This window comes from Pteropus medius, unplaced genomic scaffold (assembly GCF_902729225.1).
Source record: "Pteropus medius unplaced genomic scaffold, Ma_sr-lr_union100, whole genome shotgun sequence".
NCBI lineage: Eukaryota > Metazoa > Chordata > Mammalia > Chiroptera > Pteropodidae > Pteropus > Pteropus medius.
In genome coordinates, this window is record NW_024352787.1 from 12,118,614 (window position 1) to 12,133,391 (window position 14,778).

At 40.4% G+C, this 14,778-nt stretch overlaps 1 protein-coding gene across 7 annotated transcripts in view; it reads right to left on the reverse strand.

The window, feature by feature from the left end:
• SRPK2 (SRSF protein kinase 2) overlaps nucleotides 1-14,778 on the reverse strand; it is a 199,567-nt gene extending 184,789 nt beyond the window's left edge. For 2 of the 7 annotated variants that reach the window (XM_039849255.1, XM_039849248.1), the window contains exons 1-2: nucleotides 14,639-14,778; nucleotides 14,497-14,551 (exon numbers count right to left, since the gene is read on the reverse strand). Coding sequence is in view for 4 of the 7 variants with exons in the window: in XM_039849247.1 (XP_039705181.1) it covers nucleotides 14,497-14,551; nucleotides 14,639-14,654 (71 nt within the window). In the remaining 3 variants the exon portion in view is untranslated. Of the gene's footprint in view, nucleotides 1-1,738; nucleotides 1,789-14,496; nucleotides 14,552-14,638 lie in introns of those variants that run through there. The other 5 variants (XM_039849247.1, XM_039849252.1, XM_039849253.1 and 2 more) reach the window with 5 other exon arrangements.

Below are 14,778 nucleotides of genomic sequence, written 5' to 3' on the forward strand. Positions count from 1 at the left end.
AAAAAAAAGTGTGTGACCTGGGTAAGGGGTGATTTCTCAGGTGCAGTTTTGTAGTCTGTAATATGAGATAATAACTTCATTTTAAATATTCTCCCCATTTTACAATTATCCTTCCATTTACCTAACCTCCTGGAGTCACTATGAGGATTAAAAGGAAGACAGTATACAGAACTTGGCATGATGCCCAATCGGCAGTGAAGGTTCAATAAACGTTCACTGTTACTAATTCTATGCCTTTAATCCGCTCTTCACTAGCAGCCTCCCCCAGACTTACAACCATGCTTTAAAAATCCCTAATTCTCAATAGGGAAGCACTTCATTACCCACCTAAGTTGTCCAATAGCCTTTTTTACTGGTCTTCATTTATTCCATTTACTCCTCTGTTGCAAATGACACTCATCTAAAATTGTCCCCCCTCTTTTGCTTCCAGAGAATGAATTAGTAACATGGTTCTCTTCCAGTCTCTGCTACTGCTGCTACTCCTTCTCCCCCTCAAAATGTAGGTGATTCTCAAAGTTCTCTTCTTGGTCCTCATCTCTTAATTCTCATAGCTTCAATGATGGCCTTTTTGCAGATGACTGACTCCTAAATGTATCAGATTCCTACTCATCTGAGTCAAAGGTCCCAATTTCCCCAGCTCAACAGCCCCTTATGAATGTCTCACGAGTATCTCAAACTCAACAAAATCTGAATTTTTTGCCTCTCCCCCTTACTCCTTACCTTTTCCCCTCCTTCCCATACCAACCCTGCTTCTTCTCCTCCTGTGGTCATTAACAGACCAAAACCTTCAAAGTCAGAATGAGATGTTCTAAGTCATACTAAAATCCTCTCCCTTCTGCCTTCCACAAGGGTATCAGGCATTGTACGGGGTGCCAGGGATACAACTGACCCCAGGGGCTCATAGTCTAGCATGCTTCCAATCACCTGCCAAGTTTTAATGATTCCCCCTGTGCACACTCACATATCCATCCCCTCTCTTTTTCATTCCTAACACAATCACCCATCTTCTCACACCTGGCCTACTGTGAAGCATACTAAAATTTGTCTCTAAATCTTCAATGTCTGCCCCCACCTCAACCCATCCTTTAAAGAGCTGCCCGTTATCTTTCTTAATGCAGGTGATCATGCTACTCAGCTCCTGAAAAATCTACAATGGTCCCCTCAACCCCTAATGTTTACAGAGGAAGTGAGAATTCCCTACCATTACCCTGATGGTATGTCATGCTTTTTCTACTTGATCACCTTCTGCATCCTGCTATATACTCCACATGTTAGCTGAGACATTCAGGACATCTCATTCTCTCCCTAACACTCACGCCTGTTTATCGGCTATTCCCTCAGAATGTTGCTGCCTCTACAAAAATTACTCCGGTGAGTCATCAGAAATAACTGATCTTTCCCTTATTTTATATAGCACAATGCCTATACTTCTATTTGCTATCAATCCCTTCTACTTTCTATCACTGTTAGTTGTTTACCTGTCTCTTTGAGTAAGTCATAAATCCCTGGCTGCCACTAATTAATATGGCAATCTTGAGTAAGTCGCTGCATTATCTGAGGTTCAATTTTCTCATCACTAAAATGAAGGGGTTATATTAAGTAATTGCTAAGGAACTCCCAACTCCAAAGTTCCATAAGGATGAGTCTTATTTGTCTTTGAAGAAAGGCAGTACGCACAGCTGTAAGTTTGGACTTGGTAGTCAGATAGCTGGTTCTGAATCCCAGCTCTGTAACCTACCAGCTCAACAATGGGCTGCAGCTTAACATTTCTGTGCCTCAGCTCCTTATCTGTAAAGTGAAAATAATGGTGTTATCCGTTAGAATTCTTTCTTTTTTTATTTTTTAATAAAGCTTTACATATAATTCACGGATATACAATTCACCCATTTAAAGTGTATAAGTCAGTGACTTTTAGTATATTTACAAAGTTGTACAACCATCATAACAATTTTAGAATATTTTCATCACTCCAAGAAGAAATTAATGGCCACCAACAATCACTCCCCATTTCCCTTCCCCCCTAGCCCTAGGCAACCACTACTCTATTTTCCATCCCTATGTATTTGCTTATTCCAGACAGTTCAAATAAATGGAATAATATAATATGTGGTCATTTATGACTGATTTCTTTCATTTACCATAATGTTCCCAAGGTACACCTGCGATATAGTATGTAACAGAACTTCATTCTTTTTATTGCTGAATAATATTCCATTGGGTGGACATACACATTTAGTTTATGTATTCATCAGCTGATGGACATTTGGGTTGTTCCACCTGGCCGTTATGAATAATGCTGCTCTTTTAGTTTTAAGTAATAGAAAATCCAACGCAACCTGGCTTAAATAACTAAAAGTCCAGTGTGTAGCCTTTGCTTCAGACACAATGAAGCATCATCATCAGGACAATTTCTCTCCACCTCTTGGCTACACTCTGTTCACTGTTCATTTTCAGGATCTGCCTGGTGACAAAATGGCTTCGATAACACCATTTCACATCCTCTCACGGTCAAGCCAATAGGAGAAAGCAAAATCCTCTTTCAGATACTTAAGCAAAAGCCCTGGGATTAGTTCTGGGTGGGCCCGCAAGCAGGAAGCAGTAACTGAAAGAGGCCAGGCTCCACCCCTGGAGGGTGAGGGAAAACAGAGAAGGGACCCAAATGATGTGAACCAAAAACAGATTAAGAGAATACCTAGACAAAAACTGAGCCCTCTTTCCAGTAGGATAAATGGATTCTGGACAGCTAAAAATTCTAAAAAGCCCAATTCCACATTGTAGTGAGAATTAAAGATGAAAAATGCACACTGAACATTTAGTAGAATCCCCAATACACAATAATTGATTAATAAATGTTAACTGCTATATTAACTATTATTTGTATTAGATGAACCACAAGAAATTGATGGAATTTGACTTTTAAGGAAAAAAAGCCAATTTCATATAGCTCGATGTCACATATACTGAGCTTAAAATTCAATCTGTATGTGCTTTTTCACGGTGAAATATAAGACTGCATCTGTATCAAAAAGGAATGATGCTTATTTTCAAAACGTTTAAAACTTCAGGTTACAGAGTAAAGTATCTCTACTTTAAAAGGAATTTCTCTGGTCTTGTGGAAAATGTGAGGAGCCAAGCATGGGAAAGAGAGGTCTCTGAAAACGAGCAGTGATGCAAAGCATTTCCTGCCCTAACAGCAGCACTCTAGTTCAGGCCTGACATCAACCTTAGTCCTTTATTAGCCAAAATTCTGGACCTAATCTATTAAGAAATTTTTTCATGAGAAAACATCTCTTTGATTTCTAATTACGAGCCAATAGGAAACTAAAATTGCCTTTATAAAAACTGATTTTTTTCAGTCTTGCTCCAAATACATGTATTTCATCAAACAAGGGATATCAAATGTTTTTTTCCTTTTTGGACTCTACCTAAACATGATTAAAAAATAAATTTTAAAAACTACTATTGGGATCACCAATTCCTTTTATCATATCTTACTCTCCTCCCAATCCCTATTCTAGTTTCAAATTATAGACCTAGATAGAGATCACCTGCTATCAACAACGAATTTTTAGATATGATGGTAAGTTCATTGCTCTAATTCACTTTGAGGACCTATGTTTAGAAGACATATCTACTATAAATAACTTGTAAGAGTTATAACTGAGGGGAAAAAAAGATTTAAGCTAGCCATATGCATGTTTAGATGCTTAAGAAAATTTTATAATTCCATAGCTTTCTTTTTTTCATATTATAAAAATACCTAAAATACAACTGAAACACCATAAAATAAGTAATAGCTGCCACTTACTCAGCATCTGTTATGTGCCACACCAAGGGTAAGTATTATCTATCTCATTTAATCCTCACATTTACTCTCTGAGAGGTGAGTACTATTAGCTCTATTTTAAGATAAAGAAATTGAGCCTTAGAAAAATTAAATAACTTATCTAACACCACTGAGAAAAATGATGCCTTCAAAACTAGAACCCTGGCCACCTGCCTCTGACAGCAAAATCAGCCTCAGCAAAGAATATTCAAAGGTAAACCAGACTTTGGGGAGATGGGAAACTATCACATCTTTTCTGGTAAGCCTTAGATCCAGGTAAGCTTAAAAGGTAAGCTTATCCTCAAATGTCCCTTAACTTGATCGCAAAGACACTGCAGGTAGCAGGCATCACTGGAGCTAAGGAAAAGAGAACGGTTCTGCTATTACTGTTATACCTACAGGATGCTGGTTACTATATAAAAAATACTGAAAGCCTTAGCCTTGTAGCAACTAAAAATGAAACAAAAAACAAGTTTTTAAAGCTAAAACAGAAAATATATTACATCTTTTTTTAAACTCTTACGGTATACCAAAATTTTCTACGTAATGCAACTTCTATCCCACTCCTATCATAGACGCATGTGATAAATTAGTCCAGTCTCCATTCAGAGAAAGAGGACATATTTTTACTTTTTCCTTTTCATAGTAAAGGGACAAATTTAAAAATAAGGTTCTTGCAATAATTTTTCTTTGGGGGCAAGAAACTTTTATCAGCCCCAGAATGGCTTGTCTTTCTGCAGATTAAATGGTAGTTTCAAAGACCACTGAATCAGAATCTAGAACTCTAAGCCAGCATGCTAACCTGTCCTGGGCACTAAACAGATAAGCGACCTTAACCAAGTAACGTCACTTCTTTAGGCCCCTATTTCTCCTTCACTAAAATGTCTCCACTGAAAGAGAAATGAAGAAATGAAGGAGAAACGAAGGCCTGAAGAATCTTAAGCTGTGTCCCAAGAAGCTGCCATGGGGAGCATGACGGTGGTGAGGAGAAGGCCAGGCCCTCACTGGCCAATCCTCCCAGAATGGAGCGGCTTTTCCACTTTACATATAATAGGGGTTCTACGTAAAATTTTACTTTAAAACCATTCTGCTACTACAAAGTAAGAGTGAAAAAAATCTGTCCAGGTGCTCACTGAAGTCTGTGCCACTCCACTGCATTTCCAGACCCACAGCCTTACACAGTGTATTTCAGCTGTGAAAGATGTAGTCAATTTTACATTAGTGCTGCAATTAACATTTAGTTACACCCTATTTTAGGAAAAAATACCTCATGCCCCTCCATAAAAAAACTTTCAAGGGATATGCTGGAGAGAAAAATAGGATAAGATCTATAGGTAAGTGGCTGCAATAGCTAGCTGACAGCTGAAATAGTAGCTGCAACCTTTGTCCCCCAGATGCCAAAAGCAATGACAGCACCCAGTGACCAAAGGAAGCACCAGGAATCTCTTCCAAGTATACTGTCCATCCTATCTTATCTCTTCTAGATCTCAATTAAACTTCTGCTTCCTAGGGTTATAGCAGGAGCCCTGGGCTGAAGTCTTTCTTTACTCCTCTTCTCCCACCCTACCTAGTAAACCTGCGCCGTTCACACAATCTGTCCAGGGGCACATCCACTAAATTTCTGTAGTGTAGGGGACACAAACATCCACACTGAGTGTTCAGCCAAGGTGAATAATGGTCTTGTGTGTTACCACACATCCAAGTTTAGAGCATTCTACAGTCACACCCAGAGGTACCCTCTTGTCCCTATCTTTTTAGGCTCCACATTCGAAGACCCTGACTTGAGAATTAAAATGCCCAAAAGTATTTTCATTAATAATGAGTCCAAGAAATAGCTGAAATAAATGCACTCTGGAAATCTGATAATCTAATTATTAATTTTAAACTTTTTAGCGAAGCAGTTTGACTACAAAGATATTCAATACAGAACTGAATTCAAATATTGGGGGGGAGGCCCAAAAACATTACATTTTGTAGTATTTATCATGAAAGGCTAAGAACTCAGTATAAAATATCATATATGCCCAGATATAAGCCATGGTCTTTTCTCAAAAATTACCCCTCAAAAGAGAGGTAGTTTCCTTATATTCTAGTCTTTACAAAGCCTTTATTATGATAGACTGCTCTCGATTATCTTATTAACATACTAAGGCAAAACAAAAATCTTTAAGACAAAAGGAAAAGAGCAATCAAGATCACTGTAATGCTAGGCCTGATGGCAAATGGTATGAAATTGTGACCTATGTAACTTGAAAGAGACAGATTATTCCTGGAGGAAATGGCCCTGAAGCGTCCAGGACAGACTGAGAAAAGAGGGAAGAAGGGATGAAATGCTCTAGCTGACTGAAAACTGGGGGAACTGTCTTAAGTCACTTTAATCAATACTAATTTAGGAAGCTTAGAGATTTCAGCCCAATACAATCAGTTTAAAAGGAGCAAATAAATTCAACACATTTTTGGAATTATTCCTCAGGATATGACTTCATTAATACTGTACACAAGACTTTTTTTTTCAATTGCTTTAAAAAGCAAGTAAATCATTATATTGTGATAATAAATGTAATTCTACAGAACAAATGAGGAAAAAATCCTATTGTTTTGCAAATGGTTAGTTACATATAACTTGGATAAAATACCATATATGGATTCAAGAATGATGCATCTCAGTTTAGATTAAAACATGTGCAAAATAAATAAATAAATTTGCATTTAAAAATAAAATAATAAATATGTGCTCTCTCTTCAGTTTTTCCATAAATTTAAAATTGTTCTAAATAATAACGTTTTTAAAGAGATCACATTTATGGTTACCAGAGGTGAGGGAGGGGGAAATGGACGAAGGTGCTCAAAAGGTACAAACTTCCACTTACAAGTAGAAAAAAATATTCTCAAGAACGAACCACTCCCTATCTTGTTTTCTTTACACAGACGAAGCTCATTCAACAAGTAAGCTTTTTAAAAGATAAAGAAAAAAGACTATGCTATCATCTCATTAACTCATATAACTGCAAGTTCCCTTCTGTCTAAAAGGTACAGTGCTGAGACTGCTTTAGCTGTGGCCTCTAATGGCTTCATAACTGCCAGAATGAAAGGCCAAGGTTAGGGTTCATCTTACTTGAATTTTTCTGCAGACGGTGACTTTGCTGACCATTCCCTTATTGAAGTGCTTTATTCGCTTGGTTTCTGTCAGTCAGCTCTGTCCTGGTTTTCCTGGCTTCTCCTTTACCAACCCTGCCTGTGGCTTTCTTCTCTTCACATTCACTACCTTTAGCCAGTTGTCACCAATAAGCTATACCCAAACAACTCAGAACTTAGGTCTCCTAACCAGGGCTCATCTGGGTGCTCCAGCTGCAAACACTAACCAGTATCTCTACCTGGAAGTCACCCGGACACCTCCAAAGCCTGACCAAAGTTCATCGCCAAACCTATCTTGAGAAATGACATCATCCACAAATTTAGCTAATGCAGAAACCTGGGACCCATCCTAGACCCTTCCCACTGTCCTCCCACATTAAATTGTAAACTAAATCCAGTAAATTCTATTCCCTTAACACCCATCAGTCTCATGAAGCCACCTGCAGCCACCTCCTCATGATCTCCTGGCCTCTAAGCCCTCCACACAGTAGCTAGAACAATCTTTTCTAAAAATGTCAATCTGTGCCTCTTAACAGCACCCTAAGCCCTTGTAGACTCAGTGCCCTACTCACTGCTCACCACACCCTGCACCCCAGCCTTACCTACTTGCTTGACATTCCAGGAATACAAATCTGCCAATTTACACCTCCACATGTTTACATCAACTGCAGTGCTGCTCTGGCCTCGATGGTCCTCGCCCTGCCTCCTCTTTTTTACTTGGCAAATTATCACTGGCTCTCCGATATCTAGTTTAACAGAACTCTGCGAATCTACTAAAAACTACTGAATTATACACTTTAAGTAGATGAATTGTCTAGTATATAAATTATCTCAATAAAACTGTCATAACTGTAAGAAAAAAACTTACAAGCCCATATATATTCTTTTAAATGGGCAAAAGACAAAACAAGCACTTCACAAAATAGGTAATTCAAATGACCATTAAACATACTGAAAATATATTCAACACCATCACTCAGGAAAATACAAATTAAATCCACAATGATGTAACTATATATACCCACAAAAGCTAAAATTAAAAAGAATGGCACTATCAAATGTGGCAAAGATGTGGAGCAACGGAAACTGTCACGCATTGCTGGTGGGAGTGTAAAGTAGTGTGATCAAAACTATTTCATAATAAAGCTGGGGGAAAAATATCTTCCGATTACTACTAACACTAAGCATACCCTATTCTATAGCCTAGCAATCCACTGCTAGGGTATATCCTCAACAGAAATGAGGGCCAATGTCCACAAAAGGATGTGTACAAGAATGTTTATAGCTACTTCATTCATAATGACTAAAAACTGAAGGAAAAAATACTCTACAGAAAAATAGATCATTAAATTGTGGTATATTCATTCGATGAAATACTGCAAAACAATAACAATGGTACTTGCAACAACATGAACAAATCTCACAGACATGTTGAGTGAAAGAAGTCAGACACAAGAGTATATTCTATATTATTTCAGTAAGCTCAAAAACAGGTAAAACTAATCAATAATGATAGATATCAGCAAATTTATTACCTCTGGGTGACAGAGTATAGACTGTACAGTCTTAAGGAACCCTATGGAGTATTGGAAGGGTCTGTATCTTGATCTGGGTGTTAGTTACAAGGGTATAAATATAAGTAAAAATCATCAAGTTGTACACTTAAGATTAGTGACTGCTCTTTCCTAATTTACTATATATACATGCATGCATATATGCTATAACTCAATTTTTTAAAAACTAACAAAAGTATGCACACGTAGACTATAATTAACGGTACTGTATTATATACTTGGAAGTTAAGAGAATAGAGCTTAAATGCTATCACCATTTTAAAAAAAGTAATTATGTGAGAGGATGAAGGTAGTAACTAACCTTGTTGTGGTAATCATTTCACAATACATTTGTGTACCACCTTGTGCTGTACACCTTAAACTTACGGTATATGCCAAAGATACCTCAATAAAGCTGGAAAAATATGCACAAGTAAAAGGATGATATACCAAGTGTATATACATATACCACAACTGAATTTTTTAAAAACAAAACCATGCATAAGTAAAAGGCTAATACACCAAAATAACTGGTAGAGCCACCACTGATGTTTATTTCTCTAAACTGTTGTGTACCGTCTGAACTTTCTACCATGACCATATTACTTACTTTTACCACTTAAAAAAAAATAAAGCTATTTCATTAAAATAATAATGCTAAAATCAAACAAGGTCCATTCCCTTACCAATCAAAGCACCATCATACCTAAACCTTACAGTGCTCATCACACTGCCCTAGAGCGGTCTGCTGACCAGGCAATCTCTACTGCCAGTTAGCTATGGGCTTTACTTAACCCTCCTAACACCCAACACACTGCCTTGCCCTAGGTATCTGCTTCATATGTGTTGTATTGAATTGTCGTTCTGGTAAGCACATATGTCTACTGAATAAACAAAATGTATCACACAACAAAAAGTCAAAAATAAGTGGTTACCTGCCATGGGAGGTATTCCAAAGTCATGGGCTTCCAAGCTTAAGTTTATACTATCGAGAAGAATTGAGGCTTACCTAATAAAGATATAAACTTGTACTGCCGCATTCCTAAATTGTCTCACCTGTGATTTACTGACCCAGTGCCACCAATCACATGCCTATCATTTTCTGCAGTAATGAGAACCCATACAAGAGAAATTGGATAAGCAATCACCTACAGGATCCACCTACTAATAGAACCCACAGGATACAGCACAGAATCCCATCCCGAACAGCATACATACAGATCACAAGATACTACGTAGAGAAAAAAAGAGCCAGAGATAGACACCAAGAGGCTAAGTTGCTAACTTGCTAGAAGGTCAAAATACAAACATTAAAGTCCTCCAGCAATCATACTCTTGAGTATTTATCCTACAAAAACAGAAATATGTTCACATAAAAATCTGTACATGTTTAGCAGTGTCTTCTCTAAGAATCAAAAACCAGAAACTATCTAAATGTCTTCCACAAGTGAATAAGGAAACTGTGGTACATTCACACCAGGAAATTCTACTCAAGCAAGAAGAAATGAGCTACTGATACACCCAACAACATGGATGAGTCTCAAGGGCACAATGCTGAGTGAATCTCAAAGGTTATATACTGTATAATTCTATTTTATAGAACATTCTCAAAGTGGCAAAATTTTAGTGATGGACAACAGATTAGTGCCAAGGGGTTAAAGCAGGGGAGAGTATGATTATTAAAAGGTAACAAGCCAGTATTTGTGATGATGAAACGGTTCTGCATTCTAATTGTGGTAATGATTACACTACACAAATGGTAACACACACACAGAATGAATATAAAAACTGGTGAAATCTTATTTGAGAAAATAATATTGTGCCAATGTCAATTTCCTGGTTTTGATGATGTTCTATGGTTATGCATGGTATCACCACTGGGGAAAGCTGGATGAAGGATACAGGGGGAGTTCTTTACTGTTTTTGCACCTTCTTTTGAGTCATGTTATTTCAAAATAAAAAATTTTATTAAAAAATAAAGGTGGTAAAAATAGCTTATAGCCAAAAAAGTGGAAAGAGCCCAAATTGTACATCAATAGATGAATGGATAAAATGTGCTATATCGAAACAATGAAACATTATTTGGCAATAAAGGTATGAAGTACCCATACGAGCTGCAACATGTATGAACCTTGAAAACATTATGCTAAATGAAAGAAATCAGACACAAGACTATATTCTGTATGATTCCATGTATGTGAATTATCCAAAATAGGTTAAGTTCACAGAGGCAGAAAATAAATTAGTTGCTGGGGGCAAGGGAGAATGGGGAGTGACTGCTAAATAAGGGTTTCTTTTTGGGGTGATGAGAATGTTCTGGAATTAGATCATGGTAATGGTTGCAAAATGTTGTGAATATACAAAAAATCAACAAATTACACACTTTAAAAGAAAGTTTATGGTATGTGAATTATGTCTCAATAAAAGTTACATGTAGAAAAATATAAATAAAAAAATCTTTTAAAAATTTTATACATATACACATGCCCCAAAGCAGAACTCTATCCCGAGCTATGTGATTTAATGATTTGGCTAATTCTTAAGATTCAAGATTGACACTGTAGTCCTTCTCTGCTGCCTGTTACTCACAATCAACACAATAATTGGCAAACTAAACTCACCGGAACAATATGACAAGATTAAAATTTTGATTCAGCCAAGCAAAGAAATCTTAATCTTATTCTGAAAACTATGAACTTCAGTGTACTAAAAGAGTGGCCTACAGGAACTAGATCAATTCATAACAGCTTTCAGAATTGAAATGAACTAAAATGAAGAGCCAGCTAGTACATACAAGTAGACAATGACAAAAGTAGATTGTTCATATTAAATCAAGCCAGGCCTTATTCAAATTTCCCAGTCATTATAGTAACAGTTTTAAATTAAATCTATTATACCCTTTCCTCCTCCAGAGCAGGGGTCCCCAACCCCCAAGCATTGGACTAGCCTGTTAGGAACAGAGCCGCAAAGCAGTGAGAGGCAGGCAAGCGAGCAGAGCTCCATCTGTAGTTGCAGCCGCTCCCCAGTGGTTGCACCACTGCCTGACCTCCTCCTCAGATCTTCAGGCATTAGATTCTCATAGGAACACCGATCCCTGGTGCCAAAAAGATTGGGGACCACTGCTCTTGAGAATAAATCAAAAAGCAAAAACACTGGGCATCAGGAAACCTGAATTCTGGTCCAAACTAGGGTAATTCGTGTGACCTTAACCTGTCAGAGGGGCTTGTAAAATAAGGAGCACCTTCAAGACTCCCAGTCTCCCAAAGTCCCTCTTCTACCACCTCCTCTCTCCAGTGCCACTCCTTGCACCCTGAACCAAATCATCATGGTTTCCCAAGTACAATAATTGGGCAGCTCCCATTTTGTACTTCTTCCTGCCCCCCCAATCCATTCACAATCCATTCTCCTGATGGCCCACAAGGTGAGGCCCTCCCCACTGACTCCTCACCCCATCAGCATCCTCTTTGGGAGCACTCCAGACACCTGAGCTTTGGGTTCTGCCAACATTCCTAGCCCGTTCCTCCCCAGGACCTCTGCCACACTCCCATCTCCTCCTCCTCATTCTAGCTGCTGCTCAAATGTCACCTCCTCAGAGAGCCAAGTTTGGACTCTAGTCCGGGGCTGTCCTGTCTCAACAGCTGGGCATGTTACTTATTCATGCTGTGTCCCCATTTGTGTCTGTAAAATGGTGATAACAACAATGTGTACCTCATAAGGTTCTCACAAGGGATAAACACTTCAAGCCATCAGCACAGTGACTGGAACATTGTTCGAATGTCATCACTATTACTTAAGGCGCTCCATCTTAATTTTCTCCCTACACCTGAGCACTATCTGAAATCATCATCTTTATCATTTTCTTTGGTGTTCTCTCTAAACCCCAACAGCATGTTTCAGGAGGAGCTCTGTTTCTCTCCTTCTAAGCTCTATCACTGCCTCCTAGGAAAGGCATGCAAATACTTGAACACATGAATAATATCAAGCATTCCTTTAAAATAATGTCTTGATTCAAAGAATTAAGTTAAAAATGACATTGCCTTAATCAAACATGTAAATGGCTGACTTCTCACAATTAATTACCTTGCAGACTAACCAGTTCATTTAGTCACTGGCTGGAGAGGGAAGAAGAGTTCTCACTAGACTTATCAAATAAATATAATGGGAGAAACAGACAGATTAATCTGTGAGAATAAAAGTTGAACATTATGGATATACTCTAATTCTTTATAAAAATACAACATAAATCCAAACTGAAGCACACCAAAAAAGCCTCCTGGCCCTTAAGAAAGTCATACCCTGAAATATGCAACACATATTGACTTACCTAAAACTTTTTCTACATCTATGCATATATAAAAAACACGCACGTGTGTGTATATATATACACATACCTACACATATATTATGTACACACAGTCATTCCCCAAAACTGGAGACATGCTTTTTTGTAAGTCCTTTTTAAGTTTCTGAACATAATGGCTGTATGGAAATAAAGGCTTTGAATTGAAAGTTTTGATTGAAAACCAATACTCAGGATCCTAAACATGACAGTCCTTCCTTACTTACTGGCTAGTTTACTGGTTCACCAAAGGAAATCCCAAATTTAAGGTTGACTGACTTAAGAAAGCTAGCATTCCTTTTTTAAGCGTCTAAAACCATCATATATCCATCCCGTATTAACCTCTTAGGAATCCAAAACCCAATTTTTACCCACCAGTTCCTCAAAAGTCCTCAATAAGTATTTTTCCCACTAATAGTTTTTTTTAAGGAAGGAATTATGTGAATATTCATTTTGTGAAATCCTAAACATACTTTCGAATGAACAACAATCCTGTCATGATATACCACATTTGTAATGACTTGGGCCGTTTGCATAGATTCCACGAAAAGGTATGAAATTCGCTAAGCAGAGACCAAGGCAAACAGGAAGGAAGCAAGCTTAAGAATGCTGCAGGGTAGCCACCCAAAGAAAACAAGTAAGAAATCCTTCGCGATTTTATTTAAAGATGATCAGGAATTGTCATTTCCCATAGTACCAAAAATACCAGTTTCTTGCTCAGAAGGAAGAGCAAAGCCACAAATCTAGAAGGAGTAAAGATGCTGAACGCTGACAGACTTTTAAAAATTAAGAAAAAAAGGAAAGAGGCAGCGGCGCTTTGCGGCGTCGGAGCAGCTCTCCAGGAAAGGCTTCTCGGGAGCCGGCCGCTCCCACTCCGGTCCTGCGCCAGGCTGGAGGTGGCCGGCGGCTGGCACGTTTTAAATATCACCACCCTATTCATCAACTCCCGGCACAATGAGGGACCGGGAAGCGGCGCCGGGGACCGCCCGCGCACACGCCCACCCGCCCCGCGCCGCGGCAGGCACTCTCCGCCAGGGCAGAAAGTTTCGAATACAAACCCGAGCGCCGAAACGCACAGGTCTCGGCGCTAAACTTGCGCCAGGAACACGCCCGAGGTGAACCTCTGGACAACCCGCTCGGGTTTTAGCAGAAAGGCCGAAAGGCAGGGGCCGGGGAAGACGAGGAGGCGACACGCACACACGCCCTCAGATGCCCACTCTCGTCTCTCGCACACTCGGCTCCTCTTCCTCTCGGGCCCGGGGGTCCAGGTGGGAGCCCCCACCCGCGCGCTGCGCGCCGGCGCCCGGGACGCCGGCCCAGCGCCCCTCTTGAGAAGGCCCTGCGACCCCCGGGCCAGCTCGGCGCGCAGGGAACGGTGCGCACTCCCGGCGGCGACGGGGGCCCGGGAGCTCTGGGTGCCCCGGGATGCTCCGCGGGCCGGCCGCGGGCTTGCGCGCGCCCCTCCCCCGCCCGCCGCCCCTCCCCCCGGGCCGCCCGCGGGCGCGCAGGAGCCGAGCGCCGGTGTCCCTGGGGATCAGGCTGCCCGCCGGCCCTGCGGATTCGGCAACTTCCCCGGCGCGGTCGCAGGCTGCCCCCGGCCGGGCGGGAGCGGAGGTCCGGGGACCAGCACAGCGTGGACTCACTTTTTCGGATGTTTCTCTCTTTTCGGCCTCCGCTTTCGGGCCTGAATGGCCAGCACTGGGGAAAGAGACACACATTAACGGTCGGGCCGGCCGGCCTGCGGGGCCGCGTGGCAGGGCAGAGGGGACGCCGCGGGCCACTCACCTTTCCGGGAGCTCATTCCGACGAGGCAGAAGGGGGGCGGGGGAGACTTCGCGACGGCGGCGGTGGCGGCGACGCGGGAGCCGAGCTGGGGTGCAGCCACCACTCGCTCCGCCAGCCCGGAGGAGGCGGGAACCGCGCCT